Below are 27,088 nucleotides of genomic sequence, written 5' to 3'. Positions count from 1 at the left end.
CTGCCGCTGTGTTCCTCACACCTCTACTGCCGCTGTGTTCCTCACACCTCTACTGTCGCTGTGTTCCTCACACCTCTACTGTCGCTGTGTTCTTCACACCTCCACTGCCGCTGTGTTCTTCACACCTCCACTGCCGCTGTGTTCTTCACACCTCCACTGCCGCTGTGTTCTTCACACCTCTACTGCCGCTGTGTTCTTCACACCTCTACTGCCGCTGTGTTCTTCACACCTCTACTGCCGCTGTGTTCTTCACACCTCTACTGCCGCTGTGTTCTTCACACCTCTACTGCCGCTGTGTTCTTCACACCTCTACTGCCGCTGTGTTCTTCACACCTCCGCTGCCGCTGTGTTCTTCACACCTCTACTGCGGCTGTGTTCTTCACACCTCTACTGCGGCTGTGTTCTTCACACCTCTACTGCGGCTGTGTTCTTCACACCTCTACTGCGGCTGTGTTCTTCACACCTCTACTGCGGCTGTGTTCTTCACACACCTACTGCCGCTGTGTTCTTCACACACCTACTGCTGCTGTGGTCTTCACACTTCTGCTGTGGTCTTCACACCTCCGCTGCCGCTGTGTTCTGCGCGCCTCCGCTGCCGCTGTGTTCTGCACGCCTCCGCTGCCGCAATGTTCTGCACACCTCCGCTGCGTTCTGCGCACCTCCGCTGCCGCTGTGTTCTGCGCGCCTCCGCTGCCGCTGTGTTCTGCGCGCCTCCGCTGCCGCTGTGTTCTGCGCGCCTCCGCTGCCGCTGTGTTCTGCGCGCCTCCGCTGCCGCTGTGTTCTGCACGCCTCCGCTGCCGCTGTGTTCTGCACGCCTCCGCTGCCGCTGTGTTCTGCACGCCTCCGCTGCCGCTGTGTTCTGCACGCCTCCGCTGCCGCTGTGTTCTGCACGCCCCCAGTGGCGCTGTGTTCTGCACGCCCCCAGTGGCACTGTTTTCTTCACTCTTCAACTGCCACCGTGTTTTCTCATGCCTCCACTGCTACCCCCTTGCTTCACACCTCTCCTGCTGCTCCCTGCCACTTTGTTGTATTGTTCCTCTCTTGCTGCGCCTTTGCCTCATGCTGCCCCTTGCCTCACACCTCCCCTGCTGGCCCTTGCCTTGTATTGCCTGCTGTATATCACCTTATTTCTGCTGCTGGACAGGGCTCTTTGTGACTCTTTGTGTGTATGTGTGCCTGTATGTTTGATGCATGTGATGCACCCAGTGAACACGTGCTCTGGGTATTTATTTCTGTCGGTGTGTGCAAATCTTGTGCTGCTCAGTGTACATGGTAGCTTTTATGGTTTGATTCAAGTTTCATGTGCCTCTGTTCGTCTTGGCTTGGTGTGTGGTTTGGTAAACATGGGACAAAAAGCAGGGAGCTGATGGTGTGATCTAGAGGGCTGAGCTTTGCATCCTCTGCCAGTGACTGAGCACAGTGTACACGACTGATGTGTGTGATGGAAGCTCAGGGCTTGGTCTCTGGCATACAGAAGCTTCCAGCCTGGGATATTTCCAGGCTGGAATCTGTGGCTGGAGCTGGAATGGAAGCTGTGAGTCACTGGGACATAATCTGCAGCCTAGCTTTGTGGGAGCAGAAAGCTCTCATTCGCCTTAGGAAGAAGTCAGTGTGAAAGCGTCTATCCTAAGGTTGTTGAGGAACAGAAGCTTTGTGCTACTGGAATAATCAATACATTTTATTTTCATACAAATGAAATTTGAGCCTACAATTCTAGGTGAGCCCATGTCATTTTAAGTTATATTCCACAACAATAAGATTGATTTTTCTAGGTCATTATAACTGTCATTCTGTAATTAACCCTGTGCATGCATCTCCTCTATCAAAACGTTTTTGTGTGCAATTGTGTTGCTTATACCCAATTTGAAATATTTGCAGGACGACAGCAGCCCCCATAATCAATAAATACTGATTAAGTTCATAGCACCGTGTGCAGGTTTGGTTATCCCACTCATACTTTATTGGTGTTAGTGTATTTCCCTCGTACAGTCGGTTTGTTCATGTAGTAGTGCGAGAAGGTAGCACTGAGGATGAAAAACGTATTCGGATTCCTTGGCATTTAGCGTAAGATATTTGCTTGTCCAAGTTGAGTTACAGCTTCACCTTGTACGTAAGCTTTGTTTTCCCATTTGGGGTTTCTCAGGCTTTATAACTATGAGAGAGCATTTTGCGTGTTGAAGGGTAATACAGGGTGGAATCTGTCTGTATTTCTTTGGAAGAGCCTAATTTTTGATTAGTCGAATATGATATCAAATGTTGGCTTTGTATATTGAGGACCATACAGTTTCATGTTGTGTGATAGGCAGGGGAGCAGTCTGAAGTGTTAATGTCTTATTTGGGCATACAGAGGGGTTGAAAGTTCTCTTTTCATTTATGCTCTCTATCGGTATGGCAGCGTGCCCCGCGGTGTAGTAATACTTCATTGGTGGTTTGTGTTTAGGCAGAAGCCACTTTAAATTACTCAAGAAATAAACAGGCAAGTCTGGGCGTCTGTATTCTGATGGATACTTCTACCTGCAGAATCCTCAAGTTGTGAGTAGGCATCAGACTGGGGCTAGAAACTTAAGAGCAGTGCTCCTGCAAACTGATTCGTCGTATCGTGTGACTCCGTGCTGACATAGTTCCACTCCGGAAGTGACGATCAGAGCATATAAGCACCACCTATGCATGCTGATGTCAGTTTCTTTCTTCTCGAACCTTTAGATGCGGATCCGCTACTACTCCATCATTGACAGGACTTTCCACAATAGAATCTTTTTCAGTTTCTAGTTTGCCAGTGAAAATGTCACCTCCCAAAATGACAGGGTTAAATCTTGTGCAGATTGTCACAAATTGAGGTTCGTGACAGATCCTCACGTGGTATGCCGTTGGTGTCAGAACTTGTTCCCAAGGTCTGCGACGACTTCACCCAGATGAATCTGACGGCCATATGCGACCAGAAGGGGCGAAACTCTGTTGCCAAGCATCAAAAAACCCCATGCAGTGACAAGTTGTAAGGAAGGTCCGTTCTCGCTGCCAAAGTTTTTCCGATGGAAGATCTTTGTCGAAATCTTCGAGTAAGTCTGAGAAGAATCACAAGAGGTCTACCTGGGATTGGGCCCTTCCTTTCACTCTTGAACTCCAGAGAAGGTACAACAGCGTCTACATACCACCAAGTCTTGCTCCTAAACTTCTGAGGAGCCAGTTCCAATTTTAATCCCAATGCACCCTGAGTTTTTAGGTTCATCCGCGATGCAGCAGCAATTTGAAGCCTGTAGGGAGGCCTTGCTGCAAATCATGGTCACTTTTTCTTGTTCACTCTGGTGCATTATTGGTCCTCAAGGATCCCCGGGCCTCCAGTCGGACTTCTGCTGGCGGGGCTACACTTGGCGCTGTTTGTGCCCCCTGAACCTACTTCAAGTTCTGCACCAACTCTGGTATGACTTTGGTCTTGGCTCAACTCCCTGCGCCAATACCTTTCACATTGATACTGATGCTGCAGCTGCAAGAGGAGGTTGTAGAAGTCCTTGTGCTTTCGGTCTCCAAGCTGAACTCGCCTCGACCTTGACGGAGGCCACATTTTGATCCCATCAAAGCTCAGCCACCTAGAAACCCATCTGATTCTGTTATCTTGTCTTACCTGGTTGTATATAATGTTTGGCTCTGATTCAGACAATGACAATTTTAGTGAAGGGAATAAACTTATTTCACTTTAAGATGAGGACAATTTGTATGATGAATGACAGGATGCTAATGACCTTGACTTTGAGAAATCTTTATTTCGATCACAAGATCATAAAAGATGTGCATAACATTCTATACAAAAATTTAAAAACGTATTAAACAACATTAGTGGTCAGAATAAAGAGCTAAAAATGGAAGTGTGCCACGAATTTAAAACTATCTCAAGTCTTGAAGTCTTTTACACAAGCAATTTAACACAACGACTTCGGGCGTACCACATAGAAGTAAAAAATTTAGATAGAGCAAAAACTACGGTAGGGGATAAATCTACTACGGTAGGGGATAAATCTACTGACCTTGATACTTACTCCGACACTGGCTCTGTTACTCCTCTTCATCCTATATCAGAGGAAAGCACCTCCTTTGCTGTCGTTATGCAGAGAATGGCAGAAGTACTTAACGTACAACTACCTACTACAGAGGTAAAGATGGGATTAAATATTAACATAGTTAATGTGGACGAGAGATTGGGCACTAGGCAAGGCAAACTTTTAAAGCCTGTAGCAACTTCCTCCACTGGTCTGGTCCTGGTGAAGCAAAGGTAGGCAACCCCTGTGTGTATAATGATCTGTTGTTCATTGAACCAGACACGGTACCATCAATATTTAGTCCAGCCCCAGCCAAAAAGAAAGGATGTTCCTCATGTTATACATCAGAAGACTAACACGACTTCAAATATGCCTGGTTCTGCTTCAAACCCCTCTAGCGGGAAAGCCAATGCACACAGCGGGATGACCTCGAGTGACTTCAACAGCTAATGACAAAGCAGCTGGATAATCCTCTAAGTGCCGAGGAAAGCTTTGTTAACAGCATTTTTGATGCTGTTTATCTTAAGCCCAAGGGCTTTGAATCTTTGTTATCTACTCTTACCTAGTGTGTAACTAGTATATGTTCTAAAGGCAGATGAATGTTGTACAACAGGGTCAGATGATGGGTAAGAGCAGTCCCAGACCTAGTGAGAATGAGCTGGCGTTAAGGTACTCCCCATCATCACAGACCGAGTGAGGATGAGCTGGCGTTAAGGTACTCCCCATCATCACAGACCTAGTGAGAATGAGCTGGCGTTAAGGTACTCCCCATCATCACAGACCTAGTGAGAATGAGCTGGCGTTAAGGTACTCCCCCATCATCACAGACCGAGTGAGAATGAGCTGGCGTTAAGGTACTCCCCATCATCACAGACCGAGTGAGGATGAGCTGGCGTTAAGGTACTCCCCATCATCACAGACCTAGTGAGAATGAGCTGGCGTTAAGGTACTCCCCATCATCACAGGCCTAGTGAGGATGAGCTGACGTTAAGGTACTCCCCATCATCACAGACCGAGTGAGGATGAGCTGGCGTTAAGGTACTCCCCATCATCACAGACCTAGTGAGGATGAGCTGGCGTTAAGGTACTCCCCATCATCACAGACCTAGTGAGGATGAGCTGACGTTAAGGTACTCCCCATCATCACAGACCGAGTGAGGATGAGCTGGCGTTAAGGTACTCCCCCATCATCACAGACCTAGTGCGGATGAGCTGGCGTTAAGGTACTCCCCATCATCACAGACCGAGTGAGGATGAGCTGCCGTTAAGGTACTCCCCCATCATCACAGACCTAGTGAGGATGAGCTGACGTTAAGGTACTCCCCATCATCACAGACCGAGTGAGGATGAGCTGGCGTTAAGGTACTCCCCATCATCACAGACCTAGTGAGGATGAGCTGACGTTAAGGTACTCCCCATCATCACAGACCGAGTGAGGATGAGCTGGCGTTAAGGTACTCCCCCATCATCACAGACCTAGTGAGGATGAGCTGACGTTAAGGTACTCCCCATCATCACAGACCGAGTGAGGATGAGCTGGCGTTAAGGTACTCCCCCATCATCACAGACCGAGTGAGGATGAGCTGCTGTTAACGTACTCCCCCCATCATCACAGATCGAGTGAGGATGAGCTGCTGTTAAGGTACTCCCCATCATCACAGACCGAGTGAGGATGAGCTGCTGTTAAGGTACTCCCCCATCATCATAGACCGAGTGAGGATGAGCTGCTGTTAAGGTACTCCCCATCATCACAGACCGAGTGAGAATGAGCTGGCCGTTAAGGTACTCCCCATCATCACAGACCTAGTGCGGATGAGCTGGCGTTAAGGTACTCCCCATCATCACAGACCGAGTGAGGATGAGCTGGCGTTAAGGTACTCCCCATCATCACAGACCGAGTGAGGATGAGCTGCCGTTAAGGTACTCCCCATCATCACAGACCGAGTGAGGACGAGCTGGCGTTAAGGTACTCCCCATCATCACAGACCGAGTGAGGATGAGCTGCCGTTAAGGTACTCCCCATCATCACAGACCTAGTGAGGATGAGCTGACGTTAAGGTACTCCCCATCATCACAGACCGAGTGAGGATGAGCTGGCGTTAAGGTACTCCCCATCATCACAGACCGAGTGAGGATGAGCTGCCGTTAAGGTACTCCCCATCATCACAGACCGAGTGAGGACGAGCTGGCGTTAAGGTACTCCCCATCATCACAGACCGAGTGAGGATGAGCTGGCGTTAAGGTACTCCCCCCCCCCCCCCCCCCCTTCCCATCATCACAGACCTAGTGAGGATGAGCTGACGTTAAGGTACTCCCCATCATCACAGACCGAGTGAGGATGAGCTGACGTTAAGGTACTCCCCCATCATCACAGACCGAGTGAGGATGAGCTGGCGTTAAGGTACTCCCCCATCATCACAGACCGAGTGAGGATGAGCTGGCGTTAAGGTACTCCCCCATCATCACAGACCGAGTGAGGATGAGCTGCCGTTAAGGTACTCCCCCATCGTCCCAGACCTAGTGAGGATGAGCTGACGTTAAGGTACTCCCCCATCATCACAAACCGAGTGAGGATGAGCTGGCGTTAAGGTACTCCCCCATCATCATAGACCGAGTGCGGATGAGCTGGCGTTAAGGTACTCCCCCATCATCACAGACCGAGTGAGGATGAGCTGGCGTTAAGGTACTCCCCCATCATCATATATTGATTGAGGATGAGCTGCCGTTAAGGTACTCCCTATCATCACAGACCTAGTGATGGTGAGCTGGCGTTAAGGTGGTCTTGAGGATGAGCTGGCGTTAAGGTACTCCCCATCATCACAGGCCTAGTGATGGTGAGCTGGCGTTAAGGTGGTCTTGAGGATAAGGTGCCGTTATGGTACTCCCCATCATCACAGGCCTAGTGAGAATGAGCTGGCGTTAAGGTACTCCCCCATCATCACAGACCTAGTGCGGATGAGCTGGCGTAAAGGTACTCCTGAGGATGAGCTGCCGTTAAGGTACTCCCCAGCATCGCGGACCTGGTGATGATGAGCTGGCATTAAGGTACTCCCCCATCATCATAGACCGAGTGAGGATGAGCTGGCGTTAAGGTACTCCCATCATCATAGACCGAGTGAGGATGAGCTGGCGTTAAGGTACTCCCATCATCATAGACCGAGTGAGGATGAGCTGGCGTTAAGGTACTCCCATCATCATAGACCGAGTGAGGATGAGCTGGCGTTAAGGTACTCCCCATCATCACAGACCGAGTGAGGATGAGCTGGCGTTAAGGTACTCCCCATCATCACAGACCGAGTGAGAATGAGCTGGCGTTAAGGTACTCCCCATCATCACAGACCGAGTGAGGACGAGCTGGCCGTTAAGGTACTCCCCCATCATCACAGACCGAGTGAGGATGAGCTGCTGTTAACGTACTCCCCCCATCATCACAGACCTAGTGAGGATGAGCTGACGTTAAGGTACTCCCCATCATCACAGACCGAGTGAGGATGAGCTGGCGTTAAGGTACTCCCCATCATCACAGACCGAGTGAGAATGAGCTGGCGTTAAGGTACTCCCCATCATCACAGACCGAGTGAGGACGAGCTGGCCGTTAAGGTACTCCCCCATCATCACAGACCGAGTGAGGATGAGCTGCTGTTAACGTACTCCCCCCATCATCACAGACCTAGTGAGGATGAGCTGACGTTAAGGTACTCCCCATCATCACAGACCGAGTGAGGATGAGCTGGCGTTAAGGTACTCCCCATCATCACAGATCGAGTGAGGATGAGCTGGCGTTAAGGTACTCCCCATCATCATAGACCGAGTGAGGATGAGCTGGCGTTAAGGTACTCCCCCATCGCCACAGACCGAGTGAGGATGAGCTGGCGTTAAGGTACTCCCCCATCGTCCCAGACCTAGTGAGGATGAGCTGGCGTTAAGGTACTCCCCCCATCATCACAGACCGAGTGAGGATGAGCTGGCGTTAAGGTACTCCCCATCATCACAGGCCGAGTGAGGATGAGCTGGCGTTAAGGTACTCCCCATCATCACAGGCCGAGTGAGGATGAGCTGGCGTTAAGGTACTCCCCATCATCACAGGCCGAGTGAGGATGAGCTGGCGTTAAGGTACTCTCCATCATCACAGACCGAGTGAGGATGAGCTGGCGTTAAGGTACTCTCCATCATCACAGACCTAGTGAGGATGAGCTGGCGTTAAGGTACTCCCCCATCATCACAGACCTAGTGAGGATGAGCTGACGTTAAGGTACTCCCCCATCATCACAGACCGAGTGAGGATGAGCTGGCGTTAAGGTACTCCCCCATCGTCCCAGACCTAGTGAGGATGAGCTGACGTTAAGGTACTCCCCCATCATCACAGACCGAGTGAGGATGAGCTGGCGTTAAGGTACTCCCCATCATCACAGACCTAGTGAGAATGAGCTGGCGTTAAGGTACTCCCCCATCATCACAGACCTAGTGAGGATGAGCTGACGTTAAGGTACTCCCCATCATCACAGACCGAGTGAGGATGAGCTGGCGTTAAGGTACTCCCCCATCATCACAGACCGAGTGAGGATGAGCTGCTGTTAACGTACTCCCCCCATCATCACAGATCGAGTGAGGATGAGCTGCTGTTAAGGTACTCCCCATCATCACAGACCGAGTGAGGATGAGCTGGCGTTAAGGTACTCCCCATCATCACAGACCGAGTGAGGATGAGCTGGCGTTAAGGTACTCCCCATCATCACAGACCGAGTGAGAATGAGCTGGCGTTAAGGTACTCCCCATCATCACAGACCGAGTGAGGACGAGCTGGCCGTTAAGGTACTCCCCCATCATCACAGACCGAGTGAGGATGAGCTGCTGTTAACGTACTCCCCCCATCATCACAGATCGAGTGAGGATGAGCTGGCGTTAAGGTACTCCCCATCATCATAGACCGAGTGAGGATGAGCTGGCGTTAAGGTACTCCCCATCATCACAGACCGAGTGAGGATGAGCTGGCGTTAAGGTACTCCCCATCATCACAGATCGAGTGAGGATGAGCTGGCGTTAAGGTACTCCCCATCATCATAGACCGAGTGAGGATGAGCTGGCGTTAAGGTACTCCCCCATCGCCACAGACCGAGTGAGGATGAGCTGGCGTTAAGGTACTCCCCCATCGTCCCAGACCTAGTGAGGATGAGCTGGCGTTAAGGTACTCCCCCATCATCACAGGCCGAGTGAGGATGAGCTGGCGTTAAGGTACTCCCCATCATCACAGGCCGAGTGAGGATGAGCTGGCGTTAAGGTACTCTCCATCATCACAGACCGAGTGAGGATGAGCTGGCGTTAAGGTACTCTCCATCATCACAGACCTAGTGAGGATGAGCTGGCGTTAAGGTACTCCCCCATCATCACAGACCTAGTGAGGATGAGCTGACGTTAAGGTACTCCCCCATCATCACAGACCGAGTGAGGATGAGCTGGCGTTAAGGTACTCCCCCATCATCACAGACCGAGTGAGGATGAGCTGCTGTTAACGTACTCCCCCCATCATCACAGACCTAGTGAGGATGAGCTGACGTTAAGGTACTCCCCATCATCACAGACCGAGTGAGGATGAGCTGGCGTTAAGGTACTCCCCCATCATCACAGACCGAGTGAGGATGAGCTGCTGTTAACGTACTCCCCCCATCATCACAGATCGAGTGAGGATGAGCTGCTGTTAAGGTACTCCCCATCATCACAGACCGAGTGAGGATGAGCTGGCGTTAAGGTACTCCCCCATCATCACAGACCGAGTGAGGATGAGCTGCTGTTAACGTACTCCCCCCATCATCACAGATCGAGTGAGGATGAGCTGCTGTTAAGGTACTCCCCATCATCACAGACCGAGTGAGGATGAGCTGCTGTTAAGGTACTCCCCCATCATCATAGACCGAGTGAGGATGAGCTGCTGTTAAGGTACTCCCCCATCATCACAGACCTAGTGAGGATGAGCTGCTGTTAAGGTACTCCCCATCATCACAGACCGAGTGAGAATGAGCTGGCCGTTAAGGTACTCCCCCATCATCACAGGCCTAGTGAGGATGAGCTGACGTTAAGGTACTCCCCCATCATCACAGACCTAGTGAGGATGAGCTGGCGTTAAGGTACTCCCCCATCATCACAGATCGAGTGAGGATGAGCTGGCGTTAAGGTACTCCCCCATCATCACAGACCTAGTGAGGATGAGCTGGCGTTAAGGTACTCCCCCATCATCACAGGCCTAGTGAGGATGAGCTGATGTTAAGGTACTCCCCCATCATCACAGACCGAGTGAGGATGAGCTGGCGTTAAGGTACTCCCCCATCATCACAGACCGAGTGAGGATGAGCTGCTGTTAACGTACTCCCCCCATCATCACAGACCTAGTGAGGATGAGCTGACGTTAAGGTACTCCCCATCATCACAGACCGAGTGAGGATGAGCTGGCGTTAAGGTACTCCCCCATCATCACAGACCGAGTGAGGATGAGCTGCTGTTAACGTACTCCCCCCATCATCACAGACCTAGTGAGGATGAGCTGACGTTAAGGTACTCCCCATCATCACAGACCGAGTGAGGATGAGCTGGCGTTAAGGTACTCCCCCATCATCACAGACCTAGTGAGGATGAGCTGGCGTTAAGGTACTCCCCCATCATCACAGACCTAGTGAGGATGAGCTGGCGTTAAGGTACTCCCCCATCATCACAGGCCTAGTGAGGATGAGCTGACGTTAAGGTACTCCCCCATCATCACAGACCGAGTGAGGATGAGCTGGCGTTAAGGTACTCCCCCATCATCACAGACCGAGTGAGGATGAGCTGCTGTTAACGTACTCCCCCCATCATCACAGACCTAGTGAGGATGAGCTGACGTTAAGGTACTCCCCATCATCACAGACCGAGTGAGGATGAGCTGGCGTTAAGGTACTCCCCCATCATCACAGACCGAGTGAGGATGAGCTGCTGTTAACGTACTCCCCCCATCATCACAGATCGAGTGAGGATGAGCTGCTGTTAAGGTACTCCCCATCATCACAGACCGAGTGAGGATGAGCTGGCGTTAAGGTACTCCCCCATCATCACAGACCGAGTGAGGATGAGCTGCTGTTAACGTACTCCCCCCATCATCACAGACCTAGTGAGGATGAGCTGGCGTTAAGGTACTCCCCATCATCATAGACCGAGTGAGGATGAGCTGGCGTTAAGGTACTCCCCATCATCACAGACCGAGTGAGGATGAGCTGGCGTTAAGGTACTCCCCATCATCACAGATCGAGTGAGGATGAGCTGGCGTTAAGGTACTCCCCATCATCATAGACCGAGTGAGGATGAGCTGGCGTTAAGGTACTCCCCCATCGCCACAGACCGAGTGAGGATGAGCTGGCGTTAAGGTACTCCCCCATCGTCCCAGACCTAGTGAGGATGAGCTGCTGTTAAGGTACTCCCCATCATCACAGACCTAGTGAGGATGAGCTGCTGTTAAGGTACTCCCCATCATCACAGACCGAGTGAGAATGAGCTGGCCGTTAAGGTACTCCCCCATCATCACAGGCCTAGTGAGGATGAGCTGACGTTAAGGTACTCCCCATCATCACAGACCGAGTGAGGATGAGCTGGCGTTAAGGTACTCCCCCATCATCACAGACCGAGTGAGGATGAGCTGGCGTTAAGGTACTCCCCCATCATCACAGACCGAGTGAGGATGAGCTGCTGTTAACGTACTCCCCCCATCATCACAGATCGATTGAGGATGAGCTGCTGTTAAGGTACTCCCCATCATCACAGACCGAGTGAGGATGAGCTGGCGTTAACGTACTCCCCCCATCATCACAGATCGAGTGAGGATGAGCTGCTGTTAAGGTACTCCCCATCATCACAGATCGAGTGAGGATGAGCTGCTGTTAAGGTACTCCCCATCATCACAGACCGAGTGAGGATGAGCTGCTGTTAAGGTACTCCCCCATCATCATAGACCGAGTGAGGATGAGCTGCTGTTAAGGTACTCCCCCATCATCATAGACCGAGTGAGGATGAGCTGCTGTTAAGGTACTCCCCATCATCACAGACCGAGTGAGAATGAGCTGGCCGTTAAGGTACTCCCCATCATCACAGACCGAGTGAGGATGAGCTGGCGTTAAGGTACTCCCCCATCATCACAGACCGAGTGAGGATGAGCTGGCGTTAAGGTACTCCCCCCCCCCCCCTTCCCATCATCACAGACCTAGTGAGGATGAGCTGACGTTAAGGTACTCCCCATCATCACAGACCGAGTGAGGATGAGCTGACGTTAAGGTACTCCCCATCATCACAGACCGAGTGAGGATGAGCTGGCGTTAAGGTACTCCCCATCATCACAGACCGAGTGAGGATGAGCTGGCGTTAAGGTACTCCCCCATCATCACAGACCGAGTGAGGATGAGCTGGCGTTAAGGTACTCCCCCATCATCACAGACCGAGTGAGGATGAGCTGGCGTTAAGGTACTCCCCCATCATCACAGACCTAGTGCGGATGAGCTGGCGTTAAGGTACTCCCATCATCATAGACCGAGTGAGGATGAGCTGGCGTTAAGGTACTCCCCCATCATCACAGACCGAGTGAGGATGAGCTGGCGTTAAGGTACTCCCCCATCATCACAGACCTAGTGCGGATGAGCTGGCGTTAAGGTACTCCCATCATCAGAGACCGAGTGAGGATGAGCTGGCGTTAAGGTACTCCCCCATCATCACAGACCGAGTGAGGATGAGCTGGCGTTAAGGTACTCCCCATCATCACAGACCTAGTGAGAATGAGCTGGCGTTAAGGTACTCCCCCATCATCACAGACCTAGTGAGGATGAGCTGACGTTAAGGTACTCCCCATCATCACAGACCGAGTGAGGATGAGCTGGCGTTAAGGTACTCCCCCATCATCACAGACCGAGTGAGGATGAGCTGCTGTTAACGTACTCCCCCCATCATCACAGATCGAGTGAGGATGAGCTGCTGTTAAGGTACTCCCCATCATCACAGACCGAGTGAGGATGAGCTGGCGTTAAGGTACTCCCCCATCATCACAGACCGAGTGAGGATGAGCTGCTGTTAACGTACTCCCCCCATCATCACAGACCTAGTGAGGATGAGCTGACGTTAAGGTACTCCCCCATCATCACAGACTGAGTGAGGATGAGCTGGCGTTAAGGTACTCCCCATCATCACAGACTGAGTGAGAATGAGCTGGCGTTAAGGTACTCCCCATCATCATAGACCGAGTGAGGATGAGCTGGCGTTAAGGTACTCCCCCATCATCACAGACCGAGTGAGGATGAGCTGGCGTTAACGTACTCCCCCCATCATCACAGATCGAGTGAGGATGAGCTGCTGTTAAGGTACTCCCCATCATCACAGATCGAGTGAGGATGAGCTGCTGTTAAGGTACTCCCCATCATCACAGACCGAGTGAGGATGAGCTGCTGTTAAGGTACTCCCCCATCATCATAGACCGAGTGAGGATGAGCTGCTGTTAAGGTACTCCCCCATCATCATAGACCGAGTGAGGATGAGCTGCTGTTAAGGTACTCCCCATCATCACAGACCGAGTGAGAATGAGCTGGCCGTTAAGGTACTCCCCATCATCACAGACCGAGTGAGGATGAGCTGGCGTTAAGGTACTCCCCCATCATCACAGACCGAGTGAGGATGAGCTGGCGTTAAGGTACTCCCCCCCCCCCCCTTCCCATCATCACAGACCTAGTGAGGATGAGCTGACGTTAAGGTACTCCCCCATCATCACAGACCTAGTGAGGATGAGCTGCTGTTAACGTACTCCCCCCATCATCACAGACCTAGTGAGGATGAGCTGCCGTTAAGGTACTCCCCATCATCACAGATCGAGTGAGGATGAGCTGGCGTTAAGGTACTCCCCCATCATCATAGACCGAGTGCGGATGAGCTGGCGTTAAGGTACTCCCCCATCATCACAGATCGAGTGAGGATGAGCTGCTGTTAACGTACTCCCCCATCATCACAGACCGAGTGAGGATGAGCTGCCGTTAAGGTACTCCCCCATCATCACAGACCTAGTGAGGATGAGCTGCCGTTAAGGTACTCCCCATCATCACAGACCGAGTGAGGATGAGCTGGCGTTAAGGTACTCCCCATCATCACAGACCGAGTGAGGATGAGCTGGCGTTAAGGTAGTCCCCCATCATCATAGACCGAGTGAGGATGAGCTGCTGTTAAGGTACTCCCCCATCATCATAGACCGAGTGAGGATGAGCTGCTGTTAAGGTACTCCCCATCATCACAGACCGAGTGAGAATGAGCTGGCCGTTAAGGTACTCCCCATCATCACAGACCGAGTGAGGATGAGCTGACGTTAAGGTACTCCCCCATCATCACAGACCTAGTGAGGATGAGCTGACGTTAAGGTACTCCCCCATCATCACAGACCTAGTGAGGATGAGCTGGCGTTAAGGTACTCCCCCATCATCACAGATCGAGTGAGGATGAGCTGGCGTTAAGGTACTCCCCCATCATCACAGACCGAGTGAGGATGAGCTGCCGTTAAGGTACTCCCCATCATCACAGACCGAGTGAGGATGAGCTGCTGTTAACGTACTCCCCCCATCATCACAGACCGAGTGAGGATGAGCTGCTGTTAAGGTACTCCCCCATCATCACAGACTGAGTGAGGATGAGCTGGCGTTAAGGTACTCCCCATCATCACAGACCGAGTGAGGATGAGCTGACGTTAAGGTACTCCCCCCATCATCACAAACCTAGTGAGGATGAGCTGCTGTTAACGTACTCCCCCCATCATCACAGACCTAGTGAGGATGAGCTGACGTTAAGGTACTCCCCATCATCACAGACCGAGTGAGGATGAGCTGACGTTAAGGTACTCCCCCATCATCACAGACCTAGTGATGGTGAGCTGCTGTTAACGTACTCCCCCCATCATCACAGATCGAGTGAGGATGAGCTGCTGTTAAGGTACTCCCCATCATCACAGACTGAGTGAGGATGAGCTGCTGTTAAGGTACTCCCCATCATCACAGACCGAGTGAGGATGAGCTGCCGTTAAGGTACTCCCCATCATCACAGACCGAGTGAGGATGAGCTGCCGTTAAGGTACTCCCCCCATCATCACAGACCTAGTGAGGATGAGCTGCCGTTAAGGTACTCCCCATCATCATAGACCGAGTGAGGATGAGCTGGCGTTAAGGTACTCCCCCATCATCACAGACCGAGTGAGGATGAGCTGGCGTTAAGGTACTCCCCATCATCATAGACCGAGTGAGGATGAGCTGGCGTTAAGGTACTCCCCCCATCATCACAGACCGAGTGAGAATGAGCTGGCGTTAAGGTACTCCCCCCATCATCACAGACCGAGTGAGGATGAGCTGGCGTTAAGGTACTCCCCATCATCACAGACCGAGTGAGGATGAGCTGCCGTTAAGGTACTCCCCCATCATCACGGACCTGGTGATGATGAGCTGGTGTTAAGGTACACCTGAGGATTAGCTAGCTGTAAGGTACCCCTGAGGAAGAGATGGCATTAAGGTACTCCCCATGAGCTTTGCCAGGTAAGCTCCTTTAAATCCTTTATTCTCATTGATCGCAGAAAACACAGTAACATTCTTTTTTTAGAAATGAGAGTTTCTTCTTGTGACGGAAAAGTCCTACGCATGGGGATGGGTGCGCACCCTTGTCCTGAGTGCTCCAACTGTAATGATGCCTGGATCCCTAATGCTGATTACTGTTGTCATGTGCAAACACAGATCATGTTTGTGCACTGTGGCGTGGGTCTGTCTCACCGATTGTGGTATTTCTAAACCTGGTGGGGTACACATAGCGGTACCATCATAGTGGTTAAAGCCTATTGTATTTGACAGGAGTTAGGCAGCACAAGCGCTATGGTGTAGCGATCAGTAGGAGTCTACAGGTCCTTTTCAGTTGGCAGCTCATGCACTGCTCTGCAAGGCATGCTCTATTCAGGTAAGGACTTGATGCTCCGCCCACTCTCTACCCATATTTTTCATTGGCTTGTGTAATTTTCCTTCGTAAATGCTTGCTTCTGATTCGTTAATAGACTTGTTAGTACCTCCTTAGTACCCTCTTGTCTTCATTTGTAACCTTGCCATGAGAACTGGGGTTTTTATTTCTGTTGTTACACGGTACGTCTTATTTAGTCTGTAAGCACTATTTTCTTTCATGAGCTTCGCCTGCTGCCGGCACGACGGGCTTTCCTGCAACATTCAGCGCGCCATGCGCACTTTAACCTTCCAAGCAGCACGGGACAATGGCGGCCGCTTCTTTAAAATGAAATGGGTCTCGCATTTACACGAGTTTGAGCTAATCATATTGTAAATAATGCCTGATAAATATGTGTTAATTATCCAAACGGATAAATAAAAGTAACAATGCCAATAGCTTAAACTCTCGCAAATGCGAGACCTATTGCATTGCAAATGCTTGTTACCTGTGTCACTCATTAAAATTTTCGCTGCTCTGTGCTTAACTCATCCTTGGCCTACAACGGTTGTGTTTGTAGCGTTGTGCAATACATGTGTAGTACACATGTTCTGATTGTATGTGTATCTGTGTCTGGTACAATACATGAATAATACTGTACTATGCGGTACGTATACGCTATAGGCATGAGCTGAATGTGTGTCCCTGTGAGTTGTACAGTACATGAATAATGCAGTACTGTGCAGTGCGTGTTTGCTTTAGCCATGTGCTGGGTGTGTGTGTCCCTGTGAGTTGTACAGTACATGAATAATGCAGTACTGTGCAGTGCGTGTTTGCTTTAGCCATGTGCTGAGTGTGGGTGTCCCTGTGAGTTGTACAGTACATGAATAATGCAGTACTGTGCAGTGCGTGTTTGCTTTAGCCATGTGCTGGGTGTGTGTGTCCCTGTGAGTTGTACAGTACATGAATAATGCAGTACTGTGCAGTGCGTGTTTGCTTTAGCCATGTGCTGAGTGTGGGTGTCCCTGTGAGTTGTACAGTACATGAATAATGCAGTACTGTGCAGTGCGTGTTTGCTTTAGCCATGTGCTGGGTGTGTGTGTCCCTGTGAGTTGTACAGTACATGAATAATGCAGTACTGTGCAGTGCGTGTTTGCTTTAGCCATGTGCTGAGTGTGGGTGTCCCTGTGAGTTGTACAGTACATGAATAATGCAGTACTGTGCAGTGCGTGTTTGCTTTAGCCATGTGCTGGGTGTGTGTGTCCCTGTGAGTTGTACAGTACATGAATAATGCAGTACTGTGCAGTGCGTGTTTGCTTTAGCCATGTGCTTGGTGTGTGTGTCCCTGTGACTGGTACAATACATGGATAATGCAGAACTGTGTGCATGTGCTGGGTTTGTGTCCCTGTGAGTGGTACAATACATGGAAGATTCTCGGTTCCATTTTGCGAGACCCTGGCCTGAAGGGAGAAACAATTCCCCCAGACAGATTTGTGTATTGCTCTATTCCTATGACCTGGGTGGGACCCACTGGAGGAAGGGAGATCCAGGCGCTACAGTGCTATAGTTGTAATTTTACACTTGTAAATTATTTATTTCTTCTTTTTGTAACTTAAGGTCAGATGCAACAAAGTTGGTATGCACAAGGCAGTTGGTATTGAAATTACACAAAGGAGTAATGTTTCTTTTGTTTTAGCTCCAGTTATGAAGTCGATGGCCACTGAGCATTTTTTTGTTATGAGTTCTTGGGTTTCAGAGGCTGCAGCACACAAGCTGGTCAGGGTCTTGCCAGGAAACGTGGCGGCCGGGGAGGTTATCAGAGAGCAGAGATGATCACAGTAGATCCTTGATGACGAATATTGGACCGTACAGAGATTCTGTCGCTTGCCGTTCACTGGAAACAACTGCTAGTTGAATTTAGTTTTACAAGGGCCTTTTGGAGCAGGGTGGGTTTTAATTCCAATCTGGACCTAAGGAGGTGGGAATGCAACTTTTGACATTCCTTTATTCTGGTGTTCAAAAGGTTGGTGAGTTGTGTTATTTTGTCTCACAGTAAAGTTTTTCCTGGGAAGGCCTCTTTTCAGATTAACAAGTACCACAGGTTGAGGTGGGCCAGTGAATCATCATTTAGCTCTTAGGGGCGCTGTCTTTTTGAGCCGCTCAGTGTAGAGTGAATAGTAAACTTATTTTAACTCTGTGCTTGCTCATGTTTCCAGCCTACGCATGCACAAGTTACACAGGCCAGCCAACACCATAGTTCTCTCAGCGTAGAGAATTGTGAAAACTACAGCTGCAGATGTAGCATTAAAATTATTTCTGCTTCTCGCTAACCTTCCCTCATCTTTCTTGCAGAAGCATTCACCATGGTTGGTGAGAAAGGAAATGGCAACCTGCTCGTACAACTGGGGCCGCGACTGCAGGCCTACCCGGAAGAACTGGTGCGTCAACGCCGCGCTCACGATGGCCATACAGAATACCTGATCCGCTGGAGCATCATCAGCCTGGACGACAATGCAGGAGCGAACACAACAGCCTCCTCATCTGAGAGCAAAACTGAGAACATCCTGATGTGGATGTCGACTGAGGAGGTTTACGCCAACTGCCCGACGCTGCTGGGGAAGCGCAAGCACGAGGGGCAGCGGGTAAAAGAGGAGAAGGCACCCAGCGCGTTCCCTTCCGATGGCACGCTGGACCAGGTCTCGCTGCAAGAGATGAAGGCGGATGTTCGGTCGCTGGTGCAGCGGGCCTCCAAACAGATGTCCAGTACAAGTGGTCCAGAGTCGTCCATCTTGAACACTATCCATGTGCTGAGTGCGTACGCCAGCATCGGATCCCTGACTGGGGTCTTCAAGGAGACGGGTGCCCTGGACCTGCTGATGAAGATGCTGTGCAATGAGGAGAAGCAGATCCGCAGGAGCGCAGGGAAGATGCTTCGGGCACTAGCCTCGCACGATGCAGGTGAGATAACCGTTAAGACTATATGTGCATCACTGTGCCTATCTTCTTCATCTGTCCTGAAAGCTATTTTTAATTTATGTTCTATGTCTACCACATGGGTGCTTTTTGGCAGACTTATTTGGGAAAGTGTGTGTGTGTGTAAATGTGTTGGATTTGTAAAGCGCACGGCTGCCCGTAAGCGTCCCGGCGCTGTAGACCGCTGGGGAACCCGTCCTGGCTATCCCTGTGAGATGGTCCCTTCTGGGTATCTCCAAGGTGAAACCAGGCATCCCCAGCGTCTGTGGGGGGCCGTTGTAGAGATGAGGCAAGCTAATGCCCAGAGTTGCCCAGTGTGATCCCTGGTTAGAGTAGGCGCCGAGACGAGAATTATCGAGTCCGCTGACCCTGGTCCACGACCCTGCCGTGTCGGGAATTGAACCCTGGTCCCAGGCCGTTCTCTGCTTCCGGGTCTGCCGCCTCTAACCAGTGAGCCACACCACTCCCTTATTTCTCTGCACCCTAAAATGCATCCTTAGCTTTTTCTGTCCTACTCACGGAACTGGGATTAGCTGTCTGATATTTTCTCTCATGTACACCATCACACCTCTGGCTACAGCTACTGGAAAGCAATCTCGGATTTAAATCTATTTTGCTCATGGAATTGAGGTTTAGTTAACTGGAGTTGCCTCTCCTGTACACCATCTGCCCACAACCCAATGCAATGGCAGTTAACGGGAGTCGTCTTCTGTAGCGGTGTGTTTTGTGGCTACTCTCTTTCTCAGAAGAGGCAGTGTCCCAATGTTCTAGGCTGTTATTTCTATTTTCTCTGTTTCTACAGATTTTTCATCTTTTCAGTCTGATGTAAATTTTGTTTGGTATGTGTTGCTCTGCTCTTCTTTTTGTGTCTGTATTTGCACATCCTGGGGATTTAAGTGTCAGCAGGTCGTCTTCTCACACCCTAACCCACAGACGTTCTCTTGTAAGCTCTGCAAGACATTTCATTTAGCTTTTTTGTGTCTGGAACAAGCATGTAACTGCTGTGGGTTTTGGATCTCTTCCTCCCAAGAAACGTGGGACTGAAGAACTTGACCTCTGCCATTGTGTGGCTGCCTTTTCATCACCTTCAGTTTCTATTCACGATCCGGGAACCAGCTCTGAAAGAACCCATAGCATGTTTTTTTCATTTATATATTAATGGGGATTTCTAAACGTCCCAGGTGGAGTCTTTTGCTGCTTGTATCTGCTGGTGGTGTGGGAGGGGATGGACAGAAGAGAAGGTAAGAGGAGGACCAGGACATTTTCTGAAATGAAGGTGATGAGGAATGGAACTGATGTCCGAAGGAATGGAGTTTCTGAGTTTACAACTGAGCACACTGAAATCCAGCAACCCCTGTGGGCGAGTAGAACAGTGGGATCTACAAACAAGCTCTGGGAGTTTGAACGAAAGGGATGATATTTGTTATATTTGTGGTACAGAAGTGTAGGTACTCTGCCTGCCTGAATTTTGTATATATTGCTTTGAATAGAATCATTTTATCAACTGGAAGCTAATGCAAGGATTTCCCATGATAGGAAATGTACTCACATTTTCTTAGATGGAAAATACTTCTAATCCAATAGTTTTGGAGCTTTTGAAACCTGGTGATGGTTATTTAGGGATGTGCAGGTAAACTGCATTAAGGTAGTCAAATCTGGAGTTTCCTACGGCGTGGGCAGTGATGATGAGATGGGGGAATGAAAGGAATCTTAAGATCCTCCTGGGTAGCCTAATTTGAAGAAAGGTTTTGGTGACATTTGAGATTTGGGAATGAAGATCAAATTTATGATCTATAAGTGTGCCCGATTCCTGATCTTGGAAATAGGGGAGGGATATGTTTCAGGTTTTGAGGCTGGTCCGGACTAGTGAGCCAAATCAACCTGCCGAAAATGCTAAAACCGACCCCGATTCCTTCATTTCCTTGTGTAATCTCTTCCTTTCGATCAATCATCTCTCTTCTCCCTCTCAAATATCTTGACACCTCCCTGTGCCTGCTGGAATTAACCCAGGGTAGCTGGGGAAAGTGACAGAGGCACCAGGAGCGTGCCCCAGCCCTAAAAAATGGCGTCAGGTCCTGCAGTCTACCAGGGGAATGCCTTTTGTAATAAAAGGCCTACCCTACCCTGTTCGAGGCCATTGGGAGTTGTTCCAACGGTTGAGTCTTGGAAAGACGGGAAGAATTTCAGATTTTATGGGGTTGAGCTTCAGAAATTTAGAACCCATGCAGGATGCAACACAGTTCATAATGGGATGAACACCAGTGAAATGGTTGAAAGGGTCGCCTTGGAGATCAAGAAGCAGTTGCATGTTCACCTGGCGTTTCAGTTCAGTTTTGAAAGCAGGACCTGTGGAAGAAAGACTATTACCTTTCCTACCTGCTTTTATTCCTGTAAGCTCCTTACTTCTTGAATTTTTGAAAGTCTGTTTCCTTGGAAGGTAGCAGTATACAGTGATTTTCTTCCCCATCTCTACTCCCTGTCCACACACAGAGAGCAGCAGGGTGCCTGCCCAGTTTAATTCTGACAGGGCTACAGCCCTGCACCCTTTTTTTATTCCTACAATTATTTGACATTCTTTTTGAGTTTTTAGCCTGTGCCCGCCATTATTAAAGAAAGATGCGTTACCCTCTGTGCTCAACTCATACCCTCGTCTACTTTGGATTTAGATCGCCAGTGTAACTGACTGAGATTTCGAGACACTCCAGTGGAGAGCTAACCTCCGAACGGCAGTTGAAGGGAGGGCGAGAGGTTATAAGCATTGATTGGATAAAGCAAAGATGATGTAATTGACAATAAATTCAACATAGCATAGTATGCCTAATTGTGGTAAGAAAAAGCCAGTGACAATCTAAGGCAAACCCCAATGAAACTCTTTGGATGAAAACCTTCCTAGAAGCTCCTTGTCCCACATTAAAATATATGGGTAATAGTTTTTATCAGTTTCCATGATGAAGTGGTGAACATTTCTTCCAAAGGTATATTTTCACCATGCTAATAAGGCAGACCATTCCTCTTCTAGGGTAGACAGTAGTTGGATAAAGAAATTGGACCGTCTTGAGTTGGCAAACTATCATAGATGCTACAAATGATAGGGCTATTCCGTGCTTTAAACCTTTCCAGCCAATCTGTGAGCTCAATAAAATGCTAGCTTGCTTGAAGTCTGTGCAAGGGACAGGCGTTTTCAGCTGGTGTTGTGTAATGCGAGAGAAAAACAAAGGTTGCAGGGACTTTATAGTTAGGCTCAGATTTCACTTGTACAAAACCATTAAAATTCAGCAGTTATAATTACCTGAGCTAACTATAACTTATACCTCCGCAATGCACTGCTTATGACCTCACATATTGCATTACTCCTGACATGTTCAGTGACATCACTCATGACATAGTGAGTGTAAGTGTTTGTAAGAGTTTATGGGTGTTAAACATATATACTAACCTATTACAAAAGTTAAATCAGTATACTAGTTGTACTACTAATGAGTGATACTATCTCTAACATACGTAATCTGAGTGGGTGTGTGACTATCAGTGTGTTACTGGGTGTGTGAGTGGCTGTATGGGTGTGTGAGTGCATGCATGAGTGACTATGGGTGAGTGAGTGGCTTTCTAACTATGTTTGTAGGTGTTTGAGTGGGTTTGTCAGTGGTTGTATGAGTGTGTGAATGGGTATCTGAGTGGTTGTATGGGTGTATGAGTGGGTGGCTTTGTTGGTGTGTGAATGGCTGTTTGGGTGTGTCGGTGGTTGTATGGGTGTATATGTAGGCATCTGAGTAGCTGTGTGGGTGAGTGAGTGGATGTGTGAGTAACTATGTTGGTGAGGGGGTATGTCAGTGGCTGTATGGGGAGAGTGGCTGTGTGAATGACTGGGCGAGTGAGTGGGTGTCTGAATGGCTGTATGAATGAGTGACTGGGTGTGTAAGTGGCTGTATGGGTGAGTGAGTGGCTGCTTGAGTGAGTGTTTGATTAAGTGAGTTGGTATGTGAGTGGTTGTATTAAAGAGTGAGTCTGTGAATTACTATGGGGAGTGAGCATATATTGGAGTGGTTGTATGGATATGTGAATGGGCATGTAAGTGGTTGTGTGGGTTTGTGTGTGAGTGCTTGTAGGGGTGAGTGAGTAGCTGTGTCGAGAGGCTGTACGGGTGTGCGAGTGTCTTTGTGGGTGAGTGACTGGTTGTATGAGTGGCTGAATGGGTGAGTAAATTGTAGTGTGAGGGGCTCTGAGTGAGTGGGTGTGTGAGTGGCACTAAGGAGGAGTGAGTAGTTGATGTGAGTACTTGTATGGGTCTGTGAAAGGGTATGTGAGCAGTTGTGTGAGTGTGGAGTGGGCGAACAAAAGGTTGTATGGGTGTGTGAATGGATCTGTGGATGATATTGTCAGTGATGTCACTGACCATGTCATGAGTGATGTAATATGTGAGGTCATAAGCAATGCTCTGCGGGGGGCATACGTTTGCACCGACTGCCAGAAGGAGATATATATCCTACTGGCGTACTCCAGTATGTAGTTTTAATTAGGACCTAGTTTACATAGGAAGAGCGTTTTTTCCCATGCCAATAACTTTGGCGTCATTTGACAAATCCTTGCGAAATTTTCAAAACTAGTATGGCGCTCACTTCAGCTGCTGTCTTTTAAGTTTCGGGGTGATCCGTCTGACATAGGCAGAGAAAAGGGGGTGTCCCAAAACGCTATTTTCCAATGTTAATTCTTATAGAGATTGTAGACACGACTACAGCCCGAAGTGCTGAATGAAGTTACACCAAATTTCTCAGAAGGGTAGCCGCTAGTCCAGAAAGCGACCTTTTTGTAAATTGGCTTACATCTGTTCAGAAGTTTTTGAGATATTAAGAGAAAAAGCTAATTGTATGTATAGGAATGCAAAGGCTCCGTGAGCCCTCTCGATCTCGTGCTGAGATCTGATTGGCTGCAAACACTTCAAACCAGGAAGTGTTGGCAGCCATCTTAGGACTCTGCTTGAGTAAAGCCCCACAAAAAAGCTTTTTAAAAAATAGAGAAGGGTTCAGGGTGGAATACCCTGATCCTCTAGGTCTCTTGTGGAGGTCCCACAAGAACCCTGAAGGGTAAAATTGAAATATTTTTGGCAGGAGTTCTGCTGGATCACCATAAAAAAACAAAAACAGAAACGGCCATAATCAAAATATATATGCAGGCACGCCCAATGGGCCCGACTGCTACCTCCCCGGGGCAAGTCAAATTAAATTAATGTGTGGGTGGCCCCCACGGTCTCTGGGATCGCCATCTCCCCGGGCAATTCGTTACATTTAAGAGGGGGTGCAATATATATCTCCTACTGGTGGTCGCCAGTTAGGACCATTTTTCCATGGAAAAAGCGTTTTTTGACTTGCCTAAATATTTGGCGAAATTTTCCCTAAAAAGTTCCTCAGTGATTCTTGTATGTGGAAAGTTTCGGGGCGATTAGTCAGGTGGGGGTTGAGAAAAGGGGCGGGAGGGTGGTAAGAAAAGAACTGTGTTTCCCATGTAAATTCCCATAGACTCTTCAGACATGGCTGCAGCCCGAACCGCGGAACGAAATGACACCAAATATGGCAGAAAGATAGCTTTTGGTCCGCAGATTGTGCCTTTTGTTATTTGGTGCAAATCCGTTCAGTAGTTTGCGTGATATTAACGGAACAAAAAATCTGTATATGATCGCAAAACCTTCGTGAATAACGAGCTTGTGCAGAGATCTTCGGAGCTCTGATTGGCTGCTAATAGTTCAACCAGGAAGTGTTGGCAGCTATCTTGGGCCTCTGCTACAGCAGAGTCCCCCCAAAAAATAAAAAGGCAACAGGATAGGAATACCCTAAACCTCAAGTCTTGATCTGGCAGGGTAAAAAATCTTTTATTTTTTTTAGTCGCCTGCACTTGTTGTAAATGTAGCCTCATGGTGGCAAGGTCTCACTTGCATGCAGGCTGTAATGAAAAATGGACGGTCCCAAACCGCCTACCCCCCACCCCCCCTCCCTCCAAGGGCTTAGAAATGCCCTGGGGACCAACACCTCCCCGGGGCTAATTTTAATAATAAGCGGGGTGGGCTGTGCAGACCCCTCCCCAGGAACCACCACCTCTCCGGGGCTACAAGTTAAAAATGATATGGGGAGGCCGCGTGGACAGCTGTGACAGCTCCCACCAAGCAAACGCAAACACTCAAGTTACAGCGGGCGGGAGCTTTTAAACAGCTCCTGCTTGCTTGAAGTGAAAGTGTAATCTCTTTTCCTGTCCGCAGATATGCGGGCAGGGAAATAGATGAAAATGATGCTGTTTCTCACAGGGAGTTACATGTCCAGCATCTCCCTTTGTGCAATAGCAGTGCCGGCTCCTGCAGGAGGCGGGTAGCCTGCTAGGGCTGTTGGGGCGTTGAGGCTCTCCCCGCGGTCCCCGTCCTGCACACTGGGTGATCTGGCTGGGACCAGGGCACCCAGAGAATACATGGCTAGGCCCCAGGAATGGGGCCCCCGGGGCCAAGATCAGGGCGGGGTGCTGCACCGCTCCCCTCCCCCATTGAGTTAAGTTGGGAGGGGGTCCCTTGGGCCGAAACTGACCGAGGAGGGAGGCCAGGCGGGCCTGCTCCACACTGTATAGTAGATGGGTCCCAGTGCCAAAATTGGCCCTAAGAGGGGGGGCCAGGCGGCCCCTCCCCCACTGTATCATAGCTGCCAAATTTTGAGATCTCATATGTGTGTCATTTTGAACATTTCAGACTGTCTGTGAGTGCCATTGTTGTGTCAAATGTGTGACACTTCGAGTTACACTTTCTAGCGAGCAAATCAAAACAATGACCACTGTTTGAGTGTCTCTGACTCTCAGGTTCTGTATTGAGACATGTCACATATGCCTCTTTCATACAGACATATCGCAAGCAACAAGACAGACCAATTGGTGTTGAAGTACCAGTGCTTATTAGCCAAATCAGATCAATGCGTAACAAGAAAAAAACTAATAGAAAAATGTTTTAATTCTGAACATGTTAGACTAGAACCAAACAGTTCCGAATCTGTGGTGGTGACATTTGGAGCGTCTCCCTCACTCGTGGTCTCACCTTCACATGGTTTTCCACTGCAGTTTCTCATTCTATAAGCCACTTACATTTTTCTGAAATTGTCCATCTTCATTAGCTCACACATTATCTTCTACAGCACTCTTTTCACTTTCTTTCTTTCTGTATGTCCTTGTTTCTCATCTTGAAAACACACACACACACACACACACACACACACACACACACACACACACACACACACACACACACACACACACACACACACACACACACACACACACACACACACACACACACACACACACACACACACACACACACACACACACACACACACACACACACACACACACACACACACACACACACACACACACACACACACACACACACACACACACACACACACACACACACACACCCTAACCCCCCCCCCCCCCCCCCCCCCCCAATAAAAACACAATTTTCTTATTATTTGTTTTGTGAGGTCAGTATTTATAAATGGTGTACCTCCTCCACAATCCCTTACATAAAACTGTTATTATAATTGGCATAAATTGGACGATTGGTCTGTGCACACTGTAGAGAGCCCAAAGATTCGATGACGATGCAGTAAAATGGCATTTGGATTCCCTGACGGGCACTGTCTGAAATTCGCTCTGCATTTAGTTATGGAACTGGAGCTCAGGTTTGTGCTTTAAGTGGAGCCAGCCACCCCACTGCAGCCACCTTCAGTGAGTACTCGCTGCTGAACTCAATTGTGCCCCTACCAGAAGAAGGTCTTCCCCCCTACAGTGCCAGGCCGAGCCAGAGAGAGTGCCTTCGGCCCATGTTCTGCAAGGGGTCAGTGATTTCACAGTGGCACAGCTGCTGTACTTGAAGGTAGGTGCCCGCTGTCTCTCAGACCGTTTTGGTGCACTGCTAACCAAGAGTTGGATCCACTTGCCTGGTTGCGGCACATCCACTGCAGCTGGGCTCTGGCACCACACTAGTGCTCTCCAGATATATGTGTGCCAGTGCCAGGTCTCTCATCTGCCTCTTGCAGCTGCGCGTCATCCTCTTCCATTCTACCCTGCAGTTACTGGCAGATAGACAGGCACTAGCCTCTTTAATT

At 49.3% G+C, this 27,088-nt stretch overlaps 1 protein-coding gene across 1 annotated transcript in view; it reads left to right on the top strand.

Moving 5' to 3' along the window:
• The window catches only part of LOC144762121 (cullin-9-like), a 343,786-nt gene that overhangs the window by 20,892 nt on the left and 295,806 nt on the right, over positions 1 to 27,088 (top strand). Inside the window, exon 2 of the mRNA XM_078647249.1 lies at positions 18,333 to 18,938. Within this exon, the coding sequence (XP_078503375.1) occupies positions 18,344 to 18,938 (595 nt within the window). The 5' untranslated portion in view covers positions 18,333 to 18,343. The remainder of the gene's footprint in view (positions 1 to 18,332; positions 18,939 to 27,088) is intronic.

The sequence above is a fragment of the Lissotriton helveticus genome, chromosome 6 (assembly GCF_964261635.1).
Source record: "Lissotriton helveticus chromosome 6, aLisHel1.1, whole genome shotgun sequence".
NCBI classification, from domain to species: domain Eukaryota; kingdom Metazoa; phylum Chordata; class Amphibia; order Caudata; family Salamandridae; genus Lissotriton; species Lissotriton helveticus.
This window is presented reverse-complemented; position numbering and strand designations above follow the sequence as displayed.